The sequence below is a fragment of the Ambystoma mexicanum genome, chromosome 1q (assembly GCF_040938575.1).
Source record: "Ambystoma mexicanum isolate Mex_15411 chromosome 1q, UKY_AmexF1_1, whole genome shotgun sequence".
Lineage (NCBI taxonomy): Eukaryota > Metazoa > Chordata > Amphibia > Caudata > Ambystomatidae > Ambystoma > Ambystoma mexicanum.
Genome location: NC_090922.1, coordinates 172,415,272 through 172,431,457, shown reverse-complemented (window position 1 = coordinate 172,431,457; position 16,186 = coordinate 172,415,272). Strand labels below are relative to the sequence as shown.

Sequence of the window (16,186 nt, the reverse complement as noted above, 5' to 3'; positions counted from 1 at the left end):
CACCAGTATTACCCTACCAGAGACCTCCGTTCAGGAGAAAAACTCCTGCTATGTGTCCCTCGGACAAAATACACCTCTAAAGGAGAGAGGAGGTTCTCTGTGTTTGGCCCCAAGCTGTGGAATCAGCTGCCTTTTGGCATTTGTTCATGCACTACACTGGCAACGTTCAGAAAGGAATTAAAAACATTCCCATTCAAATGAACATAAGTAACCATGGTGACCCTAAACCTCCACAGCTAAACATATAACATATAGTTAACATCTGCGCCCGAATGCAATTGCGTGCTTGGTGCGTGTAAGAAATTAATTAAAATCAAAATCAAAAATAGTCTTTCTTTGCCTGTCTGTTAGGTTCCTCCTCCAGCTCAGATCTAAATCTTTTCAAAGTACATAAGTCAAGGTCCAGTTTTGAATTTGCAAAAAGGTTTTCAGCTTGTTTGTTCCTCCTCTCCTGTATGTTTATTTCCCCCTCCCATTGTTCATTCTTATGCCAGATGTAGCCAATAATTTCTCCTTTGGGTCGCCTTCATTGCATCGCAGAACACAAAGATATTCTCTGCTATGCTCTTGTTTTCACCCAAAGATAGATTGGTCTTCCACAAGCCATGTCACACAAATATCCTCTCAAGAGGGATGCTTTTTTTTTCTAGCTCGCCTTTCTCCCTGTTTCATCCCCAAGACTACACCTCAACAATATCAAGATATAACTACAAATGACAGTTGGACTAATATCTTCACCAAGCACCATATCGAAGGCCAAGCTTGCGATTAGGAAGAAATCAATCCTAGAATGCATGCAATTAACCGATGAATAGAAAATGCAGTCCATTGATGTTGGATTACATTCCCTACAGACATCTATGAGATTCAAACGGCCAAGCAACGCCTGCACTTTAATGCAAGTAATTAGGCTATTCTTGTGGGGATGGACCGATTTGTCAGCATCGTCATCGCACATTTTGATAAATCCCCACCCAGAAGGATGCTCCCCTCCCTTTAACAGCAGATTTCTCAGGACGGTTCTAAAAAATAAGGTCACCACTCACACTAGAGGCATACATTCTCCACAGTATGAAAAGTGTGTTTTCGATGGTCAACACTGCCAACACAAAGCATCCTTCTCCATCCAGAGCCAACTTCCTGACTGAGTGTCGGGTTTTTATAAAAACATAATATTTACCCCTCATATGTTCGAAATATCACAACTTGATAGGGCAAACCTAAATTAGCTATTTATCCAGCATGTAATGCATGTGCTCAGCAGATGGGATCCGTGTAACATGACTACGTTGGCCTTCTTGCCAGGACCTTCTTCCTCTTGTGAGGGCGCTTCAGGCTCCACATGTTCCATTATAATACTGGCAGGTGCTGGTGCATGACCCGACATGGCCGAGCTTGATCCACATAATGGTAATCGAGCCCACAACGAACAGACCCATGTCCACCCTAAAGCAGTGCTGGTAGCCATTGTGTATAGATGTCAAGATTGAAGAATGAAATTCCTCATCAAGTTTTCATACACAATTATCCAAAATGTTGACAGCATTCAGCTTATTTTACATCCAAACATATTTTACAAAGCATGGTCTGATGAAGAGACCATGCTTTTTTTCTAGAACAAGTGCAATATAAGTATTCTTGTGTCATATGAATTCATTCATTAAGCTTGTCTGTTGATTTTGGTACGTTTATCAGGCAACACATAAATTATGGCAATCCTCCAATATAAACATGTGATTTATTTTTTACGGTTCAATTTAAGTTGTCAGAGAACATATGGTAGATCTAGTGAAACTAAGTGTATTCAGAGTTCACACATTTGAATAATTCTACCTTTACAGACATAACAAACGTTATATTGTACAAATGCAGAAAGAAAGGTGGAGGAATGAAAATGGCTGTATTTTTTTTTTAATTCTTTGACCAAAGGCAGAAAAATGATTGTGTCCCTTCTATCAATGTAGCATTGCGCTCCTTGATACTCCTGTGTACACCTGTGCTGCCTGCCCATAAAAATAAACTGCTGCATTCCAGTCAATGTTCATTTAAAGATGAATTTGCATTTGCTGCATTGTTTCGGGATCATATACGTTTACCAGTTATTTATAGACCGTATGCAACAAAAGAGTGGCAGGGGAAGAGGGGCTGTTAGGGTGTAGTGCAGGTACTGTTACCTCCCTTCTCATACAGTACTGACCACAGATTGAACATGCAAGTGTTTCAAGAAATGACAATGAATATTTATACAACTTGGACATTAAAAAAAGGAAATAATTGTTTGTGTGAACTGCTTTCCGTTAAGTAAAATCTTTCCAGCCCTGCATGTCTCAACTTTTGATTTACTCTTGTCTTTTTCTTGTAAGGTGTTTCTAAATGGGACATCCGTCAGAAGGTTTGGGACTATATTGAAAATAAAAACTTGGCTGATTTTCCAAGACCTGTTCATAACCGTATACCGAATTTCAAGGTACGTGGTAGCAATATATTGATAGTGTGAGAAAAAGTACTTATAGATATTTCAGTTTGGCATGGTGAGTTTGGTTAATTTCCTTTTGATATCCACATGTTTTGATTCTTGGGTGTACTATTTCATTTGAGGGAATAGCAGCCATCTGCTTGGTCTTATTTGCAAGGAAGTACACTACTCATCTGCTCATAAGACAAGCAACTGCCGCAAATTTGTTTTTTTTTACTAATTTGCTTTTGTGCCGGAATTTTGAACATTGATGAACAGCAACACAACCAAGTTTATGTTATATGTAACCCAACATTTTATTGTTGTGCATTTGCAAATCATTTGAATCATACACAAACCTTTGTTTCCCGTACATGTATATGGGTTATTTGACTGAGAAGAGAACCAGTGGCACTGCAGTGAATGGCTGTAGACACTGTGCCTGTCTTATTTTAACAGCATTGCTCAATATCCTAAACGTTTGATATTTCAGTCTTGATTTTCTTTCAAAGTTCATTTTGCTGTCAAGAATAACTCATGGATTTGTCACACAGATTATTTGGGACCACGTACAAAGTTGGTCAATAAAAAAAATGCGACAGTGGCAATCAGTCATTCAAATCTAAAGGGTTCTCCAAAGGTCTCACTCAGTCTCTCTTGTGCCACTCAGTCTCTTGTATAGTTGATATGTTGAAGATATCCAGGTGGGTGTCAGGACTGCTTAAATGGTTGAGTAGCTAGTGTCACCAGGAACCTCCATGTACTCCTCCTGTTGCAGCCCTAGGTTCTTCTTGAGCATGTTTCAGAGCATCTCCCAGATGTGAGGTAGGCTCGGAGGGTGTTTGGGTGCATGATTGGCTTCTGGTTCACCTATCTGCCTTAGGTCCCTGAATCTGTAACCTCCCCAACCCGTCTTGCTCCCCTCCTTGCTGAGCAGATGCTTACTCGTGCCCAAGGACCTGGCACTAAACCTAGTCTCTATCTCTTGATTGTCATGCAACTTCAACTTTCCGCCATGTGCATTTTCCTCCTTGTCCCTATCCTAGACAACAAATAGGCTTGTGCTGCCTTTCTCTTTGTCTGGCAGACACCCTATGCCTCCAGTGGACTCCCCACTATCCCATTCTCTCACTTCCTGTTTCTTCACCACCTCTCCAACTGTCCCTCTTCCTGTTTCCAACCTCTCTGTTTTCCTTGATGGTACTAGTTCTCTACCACCTTCTCCCTTCTTCTCCTCACTCTTCTGTTTCTTCCCTCCTCTTAGGTTCTTAACTCCTTCACCCTCTCATTGTCTCCCTGCCTTCTGCTCCTCCTATACAACCCAAACTCCTCCTGCTCCTCCACTTGCTGCTTTGATACCCCAAACTCCCACACTTCACTTTTCCCTGTATAGGTGTTTTTAGAGGCTCTTCCCTCCGTCTGGGCACAGCTTGTGCCAGCTGGGTGTAATCATTCTCCTTATTCAGGTAATGTTTGGGCTGCCAGGGCCTCATGCTTAAAAGGCCTTTTCCCAAACATTGACTGAAGCTCTAAAAGGGCAGTGTAACAATTCACAATGTGTCGTCACTTCTCCCCAAGGGGGACCCCTTGCTCATGAGGCTAGGTAGGTGAGGCTGCTACCCAATAGTCCCCCAACGGGTGGTTTAATGCGGGAGGACCTCATGGGGAGGTACTCTCTCCTCTGGGACAAGGACGACCATCTTGGGGTTAGCCCAGGGAATATTAAAACATCTCTACATTCTCTAGCCCATCCTTCACCCCCAACCTTCTTGTTGAAAACAGAACCATATTCTACTGTAATGCAAAAGAAAAAATGGACTCAAGCGCCAAGACGAGGAAGAACACAGAAAACACAAAGCCTGCTCCCAATACTGGTACTAAGACGAGGTGGGTCAGAGGAGGCATAGAGATCAACCTGTCAGAAGTAACAAGGAACTTTGACAGCCTGAATGGGCTACAGTGTATAAAGGCAAACAATGGACAACAGTTATGGTCAATCCCAGCATGTAGCTCAGCTGCAGCGCCTGCTGGGAGAAGCAAACGACATGGAGATCGCTCAGCATGGGAAATCCAAGATCTCGTTGCCAATCCGAGGTCACGAGTAAACAAGGATGCCGTTGATCAGCAGATTGAGTTCTCACAGGGTTCCGAAGGTGTGGACCTGTGCACGCATACCAAGGACAAGAAGAGTCCGGCTGCCCAACAGCTGGAGACACCTCAGAGCTGCAAAAGCAGACTGGGAAAGTTGATACAGCAGAGAAGTTGGACTGCCATCCGTGGAAGCCCTGGTGACGTATCAAAGCCCAAGAGCAGGTAAAAGGTGGTACGGGAGACCTGGAGGGGCTGCAGGGCCACAGGCAGGAGCCACGCAGGCATTCCTTACCTGACTTCGTACTAGGCATACTGCTGACAGACTCCCAAAGGGTCAAGCGTACATCCAAACTCCTCCTCCTGGTATCAGGGGAAAGAGAAGCCCACTCCGATCTGGCTGCCCTTAAACACAAGTGTAGATCAGCGGAACAGAAATGGGGATCGTCAGGTGCACCCTCTGACAAATTGGCCTGCCGCCTTCTTCAAAGGCAATATAGACTCCGCATCTTCTCCAAGAAAAGAGCCTATCTTCAAACCTGCATCTCCATGGCATCTAATAATACGGTCAAACTTTTCAAAGTTTGCAAAGAACTGGCTAACACTACTGCACCCGCATCCTCTACTGCACCCACCCAGGCCCTTTGCTCAGCCCTGGCGGCACACTTCACCACCAAAACACAAGACATCCTGTCCTCTTTCTTCTACACCTCCTCCTTCGCTAACATCTTTTCAGCCCCCCTCGACCGCTCCCACCCCTCTCCTCCTCGCCTCCCTCTCCCCTGTCACTCCTGACGAGGACTTTAAACAAAGCCGGTCTATGAAAGCCTCCTCCAAACAGGTGAACTGCTGACCCTCTAAAACCATTAAGGGCAATATTGACACTCACTCCAGCCTTGGCTGACCTCTGCAACCTTTCCTTCACCACTGGAGTCTTCCCCATGTCTTTCAAGCACTCTTGGGCACTCTCTGCTAAAGAAAACTCTCCTGACCCTTCTATTCTGGCAAGCTATTGCCTGATCTCCATCAATCCTTTCCTGGGCAAACTCCTGGAGAAGTTGGCTATCTCTCAGCTTTCTCTTCACACTGAATCTGTTGGTTGTCTCCATGATTATTAGTCTGGCTTTAGAGCATCCAGAGGCATGGAAACTGCTCTTCTGAACACCCGAAAAGACCTGCTCTCAAACCTTGACTCTAACTCTCCCTTTGTCCTCCTAGTTGACCTCTCTTCTGCTTTCAATACATTTTTTTTTTTAATGTATTTATATAGCGCTGGAGCACGCAGGCATCAGGGCGCATTACAGGTAGACATGGACGAACTAGTAATAACGGAACAGTAGAGCAAGATTATAGACCTGAATAAATTACTTTACCTGTTCTTTGTCATGCTGGTGGGTCATTTATTTAAACAGCAGTGTTTTCATTTTTTTCCTAAAAATTAAATCATTGGGGTCTAATTTTAGGATGTTTGGTAGCTCATTCCACTTAGTTGCCGCTTTTGTGGAAAAAGCCCGACCGAGTCCGTTGGCTTTTTTGGCATGAGTGACTTTCACCAGTCCTCGGGTTTTGGACCTTAAGTCACCACTTGGTTCGTATGTGGTTAATTGTTCTTTTAGGTAGGTTGGGGCCGATCCAAATATACAGTGATGTTCAATGGTCATTGCTTTAAAGGTGATGCAGTCTTCCGGGGCTAACCAATGGAGGGACTTTTTGTCCTCTGTGATGTGTTCCCACAACATCCTGATCTCCTGTCTCTGTGATACCCTGGGCATCACAGATCAGGCACTGGTGTGGCTCGCCTCCTTTCTCTCCGACCGTCCTTCCCAAGTGGAACTCTGGTCCTTTCTCTCCTCTATCACTCTCTCTACTTGTGGTGTTCCCCAGGGATCTAACCTATCCCCCTGGTTCTTCAATGTCTACATGGCCCCCTTGGCCCACAGGATCTCTACCTTTACCTCTAACTTTCAGTGCTACCCTCGGCTTCCTCCTCATCCTCACTCATCCACGACTGTCTGTCCGCAATTCAGTCTTGGTGTGCAGCAAATGATCTCTGCCTCAATCAATGCCTTTAAGACAGAGATCATCCTCGTTGGGACCCCTGCACCCACTTTCCCCTTTTCACTCTGGCTAACCTCCCTTGGCCCTGCGCCCTCACCTACTAAGGAGGCCAAAAATCTGGGGGTCATCTTCGACTCCACTCTCTCCTTTTCCTCTCACATCTGACATCTCAAAGTCTCCTTACCAGCTGCACCTCCACAGAGGTACTCTTTCCTACCTTCCCCCAGATGCTCACCATCTCAGAAAGCCCTGGTTCTCTCTAGGCTGGACTAATGCAACACCCTCTTTCTCAATCTTCCTACTACTACTCTCCGTCCTCTACAACTCATCCAGAACAGAACTGCAAGACTCAGCTCTGAAATCCCTCCACTGGCTCCCCGTTGCTGCAAGGATCAAATTCAAGACCCTCTACAGAATCCACAAGGTTTTCTGGGGCTGGGGCCCACACGATTTTCAACACTCTTCCTAAATACTCTCCTTCTAGAGCACTCTGCTTGTCTTCCTCCCACTCCTTATGGGTGAGCCGTTTCTCAAAACAGAGATTTGGGGGTAGATCTTTATCTGCTGCAAGTGCCTCCCTCTGGAACAACCTCTCTGCCTTTGTGCGTCTTGAGCCGGAACACCTTAAGTTCCAGAAATTCCTCAAGACCTTCCTCTTCTCTTCTTCCTTCTCTCTTACTCTCCCATGCTAACCTCCTTTCCTTTTCTCCCAATGCCTCCCTCCCCCTCGTTTTCCCTAACTCTGTTCATCTGCTTGCTGACTGGTCGCCTGGTTCACCTCAGAGCCTCGCAGGTCGTAGGCTCCCCCGCCAGTTTTGCACTTGCCTCCGGGCCTCTGCACTATGTTCAGCATTACTGCACAGAATTGGGGTTACCTCTCTGCACTAAACCCAGAGCCCTGCTGAACTGGGCGCACCTGTTCCCTCTACCACTTCCTCACACATCCGTCCGTACGCTTGCATGATGACTAGTAAGTCTGTTTGTCCTGCCCAACCCCGCCCCTTTTTGTCTCCCCTCCCTTGCTTGGTTGCACCATAAACAACTCATACCGCTCGTACCTTCTTCGTGGGAGGGCAGGAGCCCTCTCATGCGTCACTGACCCACGCTGCCTACAGGATCCAAGTCCCAGACGGAACCGGCATCACCATAACCTGCACAGCCGACCTCTGAGAAATCCACGGTCAGCACCCACAGCATTCCGCCGTATGCAGAATAGCATCCAGCAACAGCGGCTGCTGCCATCGAGACCGACTAGACCGGCGCACCGAAAATGGCCGCCGCTATGCTTGTTTATTTCACTGCCTAGCAACGTTGAGAGCAGCCTTGCCCAATCAGTGGCCCTGCTCCTCCTTTTAAACTCTGCGTCATCGCCGGATGGCGAGAACCAGCCCTCCATAGTAAGGCCCATATAAGAAGGCTACTGCCTGTTTTAGGCCCGTCTAGGACCTCGAGGGGCCTCACATTCATACTCGCGACCCAGCCAGCAGCATCAGCAGCCCTAAATCACCCTTGCAGCTTCATATCGTCACTATTTGCCCGACGCTCCTCACATAACAATCAGAAGCCTCACTCTCCTGCTTGCTTGCGTCGAGTACCTCGGAATTGACCCATTGCAAACCGTAAGTCAAACTGAACTTATCCCCAGCCTATGACTCAACCCTTCAGTCAGCTGCAACGCATTACCTACTATACTCTAATGTGACTAAATAACAGGTCCCCAGGACTGCCTCACTAGATCTGCCACATATGGTAACAGCCTGCTTTTAACACGTACTCTAATGAAAGCAGAACAGCCTATTCTTGTCTTGCACCCTATTTATGTTGCCATAGACTGAAATAGCATGCATTTAGCACGTACCCTAATGAAAGCAGAACAGCCTATTCTTGTCTTGCACCCTATTTATGTTGCCATAGACTGAAATAGCATGCATTTAGCACGTACCCTAATGAAAGCAGAACAGCCTATTCTTGTCTTGCACCCTGTTTATGTTGCCATAGATTGAAATAGCCTGCATTTAACACGCAAGCTACTGTTAGCAAAATAGCCTACATAGGGCAAAGTACTTCAGAACTGCCTTAAGGTCTCAGCCCACATTAGCAAGTCCGCCTTCTTACGAAACTAAGTCTTACACTAGACTCGTTGACCTACGTATATTCTATGGTGCACAGAGGGCAAACTAACTGTATGATACCTAACCCCAGCGCACCACCACCACGGCATAGCACCTCCATGGCACCTGACATCATCCTCACTCTAGTTGTCCTCCTCAACATCATCGCCTTCACATTCCTTATAGAACTAAATGCAAACATGCTTCCTCCCTCCACTTCACCACACTACCCAGCAGCCCTCCACATCACACACAATTTGCCCAACACCATTCACAGAAACCACCTACTAGGATATCGCACCTCACCACACGTCACTAAACCTAAATCTCCCAGCTCCTCACTCGTCACCCACAACAAGCAACTCGACAACCACTACACGCATCCACTCAAGCCATACCCTTCCTAAAACCCACCACAACCCCCCATATCTAATCTGAAATGTGCCCTCATTAATGCCAGATCCCTCATAGCACACACCTTGGAAATAGCAGACCTCATACTAGCCAACAACCTAGATTTCCTTGCTATCACAGAAACTTGGCTCCATCCAGCAGCTGGTCCTCACCTTATGCTTGCTATACCAGAAAATTACAACATCATGAGAACAGACAGGACTACTAGCAAAGGGGGAGGTATTGCCATCATTCACCAAATCACAACTAGACCTACGAGAATTCACTTCGCTGCCCTTCCCCTCAGGGGAGCTCATGTCCGGCAAATAGCCTATCTCCTCCCAAAGCACAATACTAATACACTTGATCTACAGGCCCCCAGGATTAACATCAACATTCGAAGAAGACATCTCTAACTAATTATCACACCAAACTGAAAAATCCTCCAAAATTTTACTCCTAGGAGATCTTAAACCTAGGATTCAAAGACCCACTAGACTCCCACGCTGCTACAATAGAACAATCCCTTCTCCACCTAGGATTCAACCAACTCGTTTCGGAGCCCGTCCACTGGAAAGGCAGAACCCTCGATTGGGTCGCTCACCTAAACTGCAACCTCAACATACTATCCAATACCCCGTGTGCCTGGTCAGACCACCACATTATTCACTTTGAACTAGAAGCCTCCCATCTTGCCCAGACGACACAGGCCCAAGCATCCCCAGCCATTACTAGAAACAATAAGTCCATCACCCTGGAGACCCTGCGGCCCCTCATCCAGCCCTTCATCAATCCCATCACTGACAGTGATTCAGATCCAGAAACACTAGTCGACTTGTTCAACAAAAACCTTCTGCTAGCACTTGACCATATAGCTCCACTCAAAACCAGGAAAGCCAAACAACTTAGCCACATAAACAAATGGTTCACCCCAGAATTAAAAGCACGTAGGAAAGCCAAAAGATCACTAGAATCTAAATGGATTAAGGACCCTATTCCTCAAAACATGTCCCTTTTCAAAACAGCCGCAACCAATTACAAAACAGCCATCATTAAAACCAAAAGCGATGCATTTAACAATGAAATCCAAAATGCCAGCTCAAATGTGAAAGATCTCTTCACAATCCTCAGGGAACTGGAATCCCCCACACCACCACAGACCATGTGTCACAAAGACGCCTCATGAACAAAATAACACTACTCCAAACCAAAATTGAAACTAAGAGAACTCTACTAGCTACCAAAGGCTCCACCACTTCCCACCACAATTCACAACCTAAAAACTCCAACCTCTTTGAATTCTCACCGGTCACCACCACACAGGTTGAATCCATAATTGCCAGTCTCAAACCCTCTAAATGTGAGGGATATATCTGCCCACCTTCATCATCAAAGAAGGAGCCAAAGACCCTGCCCCCTTCATCACATCACTGATCAATTCCTCTTTTGCCTCCTGTACTGTTCACAAGAATCTCTGAGATGCCTGGGTCAAATCTCTGATTAAGAAACCCACCTTAGACCCCAACATTCCCACAAATGATCGCCCCATCACTACCGTCCCATTCCTGCTAAACATCCTTGACAAAGCTGCATATATTCAAATTCAGAACCACCTTGAATCCCACAACCTTCTAGGCCTCTGTCAGTCTGGCTTCAGACCAAGACTTGGCACTGAGACTGCCCTGCTTGATCTGAAGTTCCAAATGGACGAGGCAAAAGACAAAGGCCTCCCGTCCCTACTCCTACTCTTGGACCTCTACGCGGCCTTAGAGTTAGTTGACCACAGCATCTTAACCTCACACCTAAACTCCTCAGCTTCCTTCTCCCCGAACGCAGCCAAATGGATCCAATCTTTCCTTTCCGAAAGATCCATGAGGGTCTTTTCAGACACAGCATCAGCAGACCCCTCGCCCATAACATGCAGAGTTCCCCAAGGCTCCTGTGTCTCCCCAACTCTCTATAACATATTTACCAAGTTGTTATTTGACCTTCTAGATAACATGAATGTACCTTACACCAACTACGCTGATGATACTCAGGTCCTCATCACTCTCTCTCTGGCACATACGAGACCGATTCTTCCCGCCTCAATGAAATCTACAGCAAAATACAAGACTGGATGGCCAAACATGGCTTGTGTCTTAACGACGACAAAACAGCTTCTACTCATTGGATCCAGACAACGCCTTAACAAACTTAACCCCCAATACAACTTCTTCAGTATAGATGGAAATGTTATCAAGGTTTCCAACAATGTCAAAACCTCATCTCCACTTTGTCTCTATCTAGACAAGTAAACTCTACAGCCTCCTCATCGGCCTACACCACTAAGCTTATTAACTGCCTGCAGACCATTCCTGTCTTTACAAAGCTGCATCACACTGGCCAGGGCCCTTATACTTTCCAAAATCGACTGCTGCAATTCCCTCTATCTAGGCACCAGTAAACAAAACATCCAAAAGCTCCAAATAATGCAAAATAACACTTTTAGACCGGCTCTCAATATACCACATTTCGACCACATCTCCCAAGCCAGACAATCGGCCAAATGGTTACCCATAAAGGACAGAATCACCTTCAGAACACTCATGATCACACACAAATGTCTCAACAATACTGCCCCCAAATATCTGGCCAACACATTTGCTTGGAAAAACACTTCAAGGCCCACCAGAACCAAATATGCCCACTGCTTGAGCATCCGCATATTCAGACTCCAAAAGTCAGGGGGAACTAGCTTCCATGTTCTAGCAGCAAAAACATGGAACTCCTTGCCCCCGGTGCTCAGAGACGAATCTTACTTCCTAGCATTCCGATTCAAAGTGAAATCCTGGCAACTCCCTCTGACCACCAATCCCCAACTTACAAACACTATGATATGATATGGCATTTACAACGCGCCTATACACAAGTGTATCTCTGTACTTCTCTCTGTAAATATGTAAATATTATACCACTGCACCTATTGTTTAGTGCGACATGTAAACTTTAGCACTGTTCGGATTCTCACTATTTAATGTATCCTGCCTTTTCACTACTATACCTTTTCTGTACTTACTCATGTATAACATGTCTGTAACGCTCCTAGCTACCTCAGGGTTCAGCGCGCTATACAAGCAAATAAAATCAAATCAAAATAAAATCAAATCATGCACTTGCACTAGGTGAATTGCTGTCAAGCCTAGTACTCTAGTTCTTTTGTTAGATCATTCGGAAACTTCAAGGCCCAAGAATGACTACTCTATTCCCTTGTTCCAATCCCACCTTGAAGTGCTAAGTGCTTTGAGGCTCTCCACTTGTGCATAAGCTCTGTACAAATTAACATTTACATTTACTGGCCACCAGGGAAGGGTATGGGACCCTATTGACCATAACAGTGGGGAAGAGAAGCCCACTGGCCACCAGGGTAGGGTCTGTGGTCCTGTACATCAGAACAGTGGGGATGAGGAGACCACTGGCCATACAAGAAGGGTCTGGGACCCCAACAGAAGTAGTAAACCAAAGCATAGAGGAAGTCTTCCTCCGTATAGTGGTGGGGATAAATCCACTATTTACAAGAGTCTGGGACTCCAACTTGTATGAGTGAAACTCTGGAGGGTCTCTTCCTTGTCACAGTGGTCAAGAGGAGACACCCGGAGCCAGAGAAAGATCTGTGATCCTAACAAGATTTGTGGCTTTGTTGAAAACAGTGGCAAAGTGTGTATCAAGCTGGACGCAGTGAGAAAGAACTGCATCAAGCAATGCCAGGAGAAGGGAGTTGTTACCCTGGTACCAAATCGGAAGTTTTGATAGAAACTCCAGGGGAAGGGAGTCATTCCCCCCGGTCATGTGTTGAACTATGCCAAAGCGGACCAAAAGAAGGGATGCATTCACTTAGCCCTGAACTGAGAGTTGAGCTGGAGACGCCAGGGTAAGAGACATTCTCCCTGACTTTGTTGTGAAATTTGTTGTGAATTGTACCAAGCCTTACCAGGGAAGGAAGTAGTTCCCCCTGGTTTTAATGGAAATTGTACAGAGCCACACCAGGAGAAAGGAGTCTTTCTCCTGGAGAGAACATTGTGTAAAGACAGACTGAAACCCGCAAGCCAGTGTAAAGACAGACTGAAACCCGCAAGCCAGGGTAAGGGAGTCATTCCCCCTGATATATTTATTTCGAGAGTACATTTTGTTGAACCCCATTCACGAAGCAGGAGAAGGGAGCCATTCTCCTTAAAGAAGAACTTTCTGTTAGTTTGCCTTTTTAGTTGTAGTGTGAGGGACAGAAGAAGGTTGTGACACAGGACAGCAGAATTTACTTTGACAGATGTTCTGACAGATCCTTTTAGTATTAGATTTGAGGCAGGGAAACTTCTCTTAGAAGTTAGAGATAGTAAGCATCTTTTTACCTAAAGAAATAAGTCCATAACCAAAACCATGCCATTTTCACATGTATGCTGGGATTCACATGTTGAGCATAGCTGACAGGACCTGTGTATGCTCTGCAGCCCCCTGCTTTTTCTCCAGTGATATCAAAACAGACCAAAGAGCGCAGGTCCAAGCTAAAAAAATGGATTTCAACACAATATTCGGGGTCTGAATTCTTAAAGTGCCAATTAAGGCAACGTGCAAAAAACAAATGCACGACACAGAGTAGCACATAGAAGACAGAACAGCAGGACGCCTAGGTGGAGCAGCCTGCAAACAATGCGTTTCGCGCTATACTGAGCGCTTGATCACGTGAATATATATATATATTCAGTAAAAAAACTTTGTTAAAGGGGCGTTATGGTTAAGTTGCGCTACTAAAAACCTATGAAATTCAGTAAAAAACATTGTTAAAGGGACGTTATGGTTCCAAGTAAAACCGAAAACCCCCTGAAATTCGCTAGTTATGGTAAGCTAAGCATTTGTGATGTCATCTTTGATGTCCTGGGTGTTAGTCTTAGCAGTGCACGGTGGTGGCGCATGTTATGGCTGCTTAGCTTACTAGCGAATTTCAGGGGTTTTTCGGTTTTACTTGGAACCATAACGTCCCTTTAACAAAGTTTTTTTACTGAATTTCATAGGTTTTTAGTAGCGCAACTTTACCATAACTTCCTTGGCTTTATATACATGTAACATAAAACATACTGAACCCCCAGCTAGTGATTTTGATGTCCGCGGACTGTGCGTATGTCCGCGGACGGACGTGGACAACAGCAACACTACCCAAAAACTCAGGGGGTATCTTAAATTGTTATATCATGCCATATGAACACTGCACAAGTTCAAAAACCAGCACACAAACACAGTATATGTAGTAATAAATGAGAAGTGGAACCTATATATCTAACACATCAACCATCCATTTAAATACCATATGTACTAAAATGGAATATGCCAAAACAAGAAAGATATGCTTCTGACATGATTACCTCACAGAAACTGCACAACTAGGAGCAACAGCAGATCTACAGACCAGTAAGAACACCATTTACCAGAAGCTAGTAAGTAAACTTTATTTTTCTTATATATTTCTAAAATTTCTGTATTAGGTACAATAAAAGTAATATATATATATTTTTTCACAGAAATGTCCAGTACTTTAGAATGGCTTGAGGAGAATTTCCCATGTGAGGAAATGTCTGAAGATAGTGATACTAATGGTAGACACTTCTCTATATAACCAAATTAATAAGCATTATTTTATGTACACTTAACATATATAGATATTTTTTTAACAGACCATACAAACATTGAAAATAGTACACCAAAAGATACATTGGAAAAGACTCTCCAGCCCGTGGAAGAAAAAATGGACAAGCTCATGGCAAATTTCAACCGTTTGAAAATTTTTGTGGAGGACCACATAAAAGAAAAAAATAAATACCATTGTCCCACATGTACCTGTCCCCCCTCTCCATATCCCAGTCAATTATCCCCAAACCCTCTCCATGAAGAAAAACGTTTTGATTAGACTTCCATCCCTTCATCTCCTCCTATCCCCTGTGTTTGTGTTTTTCAGTCCTTTTTAAAAAATTTTTTTTATAAAAGGCAGTTGGGGTGTCCGCAGACAGCGCGGGTGTCCGGGATGTCCGTAAATAAACAAAATGGGGTGTCCTAAGGACACTATACCTGTCCGTGATGTCCGCAGTCAAGTTGAAACTGTTCTAAGAACACACGCGGTGTGCAGGGATGTCCGTAATTAAAGAAAATGGGGGTGTCCTGAGGACACTATGCCTGTCCATACTGGTCGTAGGCAAGGTGAAACTGTTCTAAGAACACACGCGGTGTCCGGGGATTTTCGTAATAAAACAAAATGGGGGTGTCCTGAGGACACCATACCTGTCCGTACTGCCTGAAGAACATCTACGCACATGCGCACCACACCCATAAGTTCTACGAACATCGCACTTGTCCATAACTGTTCGTCTCACTTGTGTCGCACTTTTAATTAGTTTCAGGACCCAAACACTGTCCGTAGAATATCTACGCACATGAGCACCACACCCATAAGTCCTACGAACATCTTGCCTGTCTGTAACTGTCCTTCGAGGGGATTGGGTCCTCCGACGTATTCCATATCTATGACAGTAATCGCCACAGCTGTGCTGCTTCGGAAAATCTTTTGTCTGTGTCCTGCGTCGATGATGTCGATACGCCGTCCTCGAGGACCTCCTCCGACGGCTGACGCCACCAGATGTTGTAAGTAGGACGCACAACGCCCCTAGCCTCAGTTCAGTTTTTTCCGCGAGCGTGTTTGCTTCGGAGATCTCGGCGCCTCGCCTCTTTGGAGTTTCGGTTCTTCGAACCTGTTCGTTGTGAAGTTTATCGGGATGTCTTCCTCTTCTTCTACCCCGCGTCCGGGCTTCAGGAAGTGTGGGGACTTCGGGTCCAAGATGTCGGTGACGGACTCGCACGATGCCTGCCTCTGGTGCGTCGGGGAGGCCCATGACATGGATGATTGTGTCGACTGCCAGTCGCTTACGTCCAAGGCCTTGCGGGAGCGTAAGAAGAAGCTGTCGGTCGGTAAGGTGTCCAAGTCCCAGAAGTCGAGGTCCACTGGGCTTTCGACGGACGATTCGAGGGGCGACTCTCCGCATCGTCGTCGTAGGTCTCAGGG

The 16,186-nt window shown here is 45.4% G+C and overlaps 1 protein-coding gene across 2 annotated transcripts in view; it reads left to right on the top strand.

Moving 5' to 3' along the window:
• Positions 1–16,186, top strand: part of MTHFSD (methenyltetrahydrofolate synthetase domain containing) — a 536,715-nt gene that overhangs the window by 109,294 nt on the left and 411,235 nt on the right. For both annotated transcript variants that reach the window (XM_069636557.1, XM_069636565.1), the window contains exon 3: positions 2,364–2,467. In XM_069636557.1, coding sequence (XP_069492658.1) covers positions 2,364–2,467 — 104 coding nt within the window. The remainder of the gene's footprint in view (positions 1–2,363; positions 2,468–16,186) is intronic.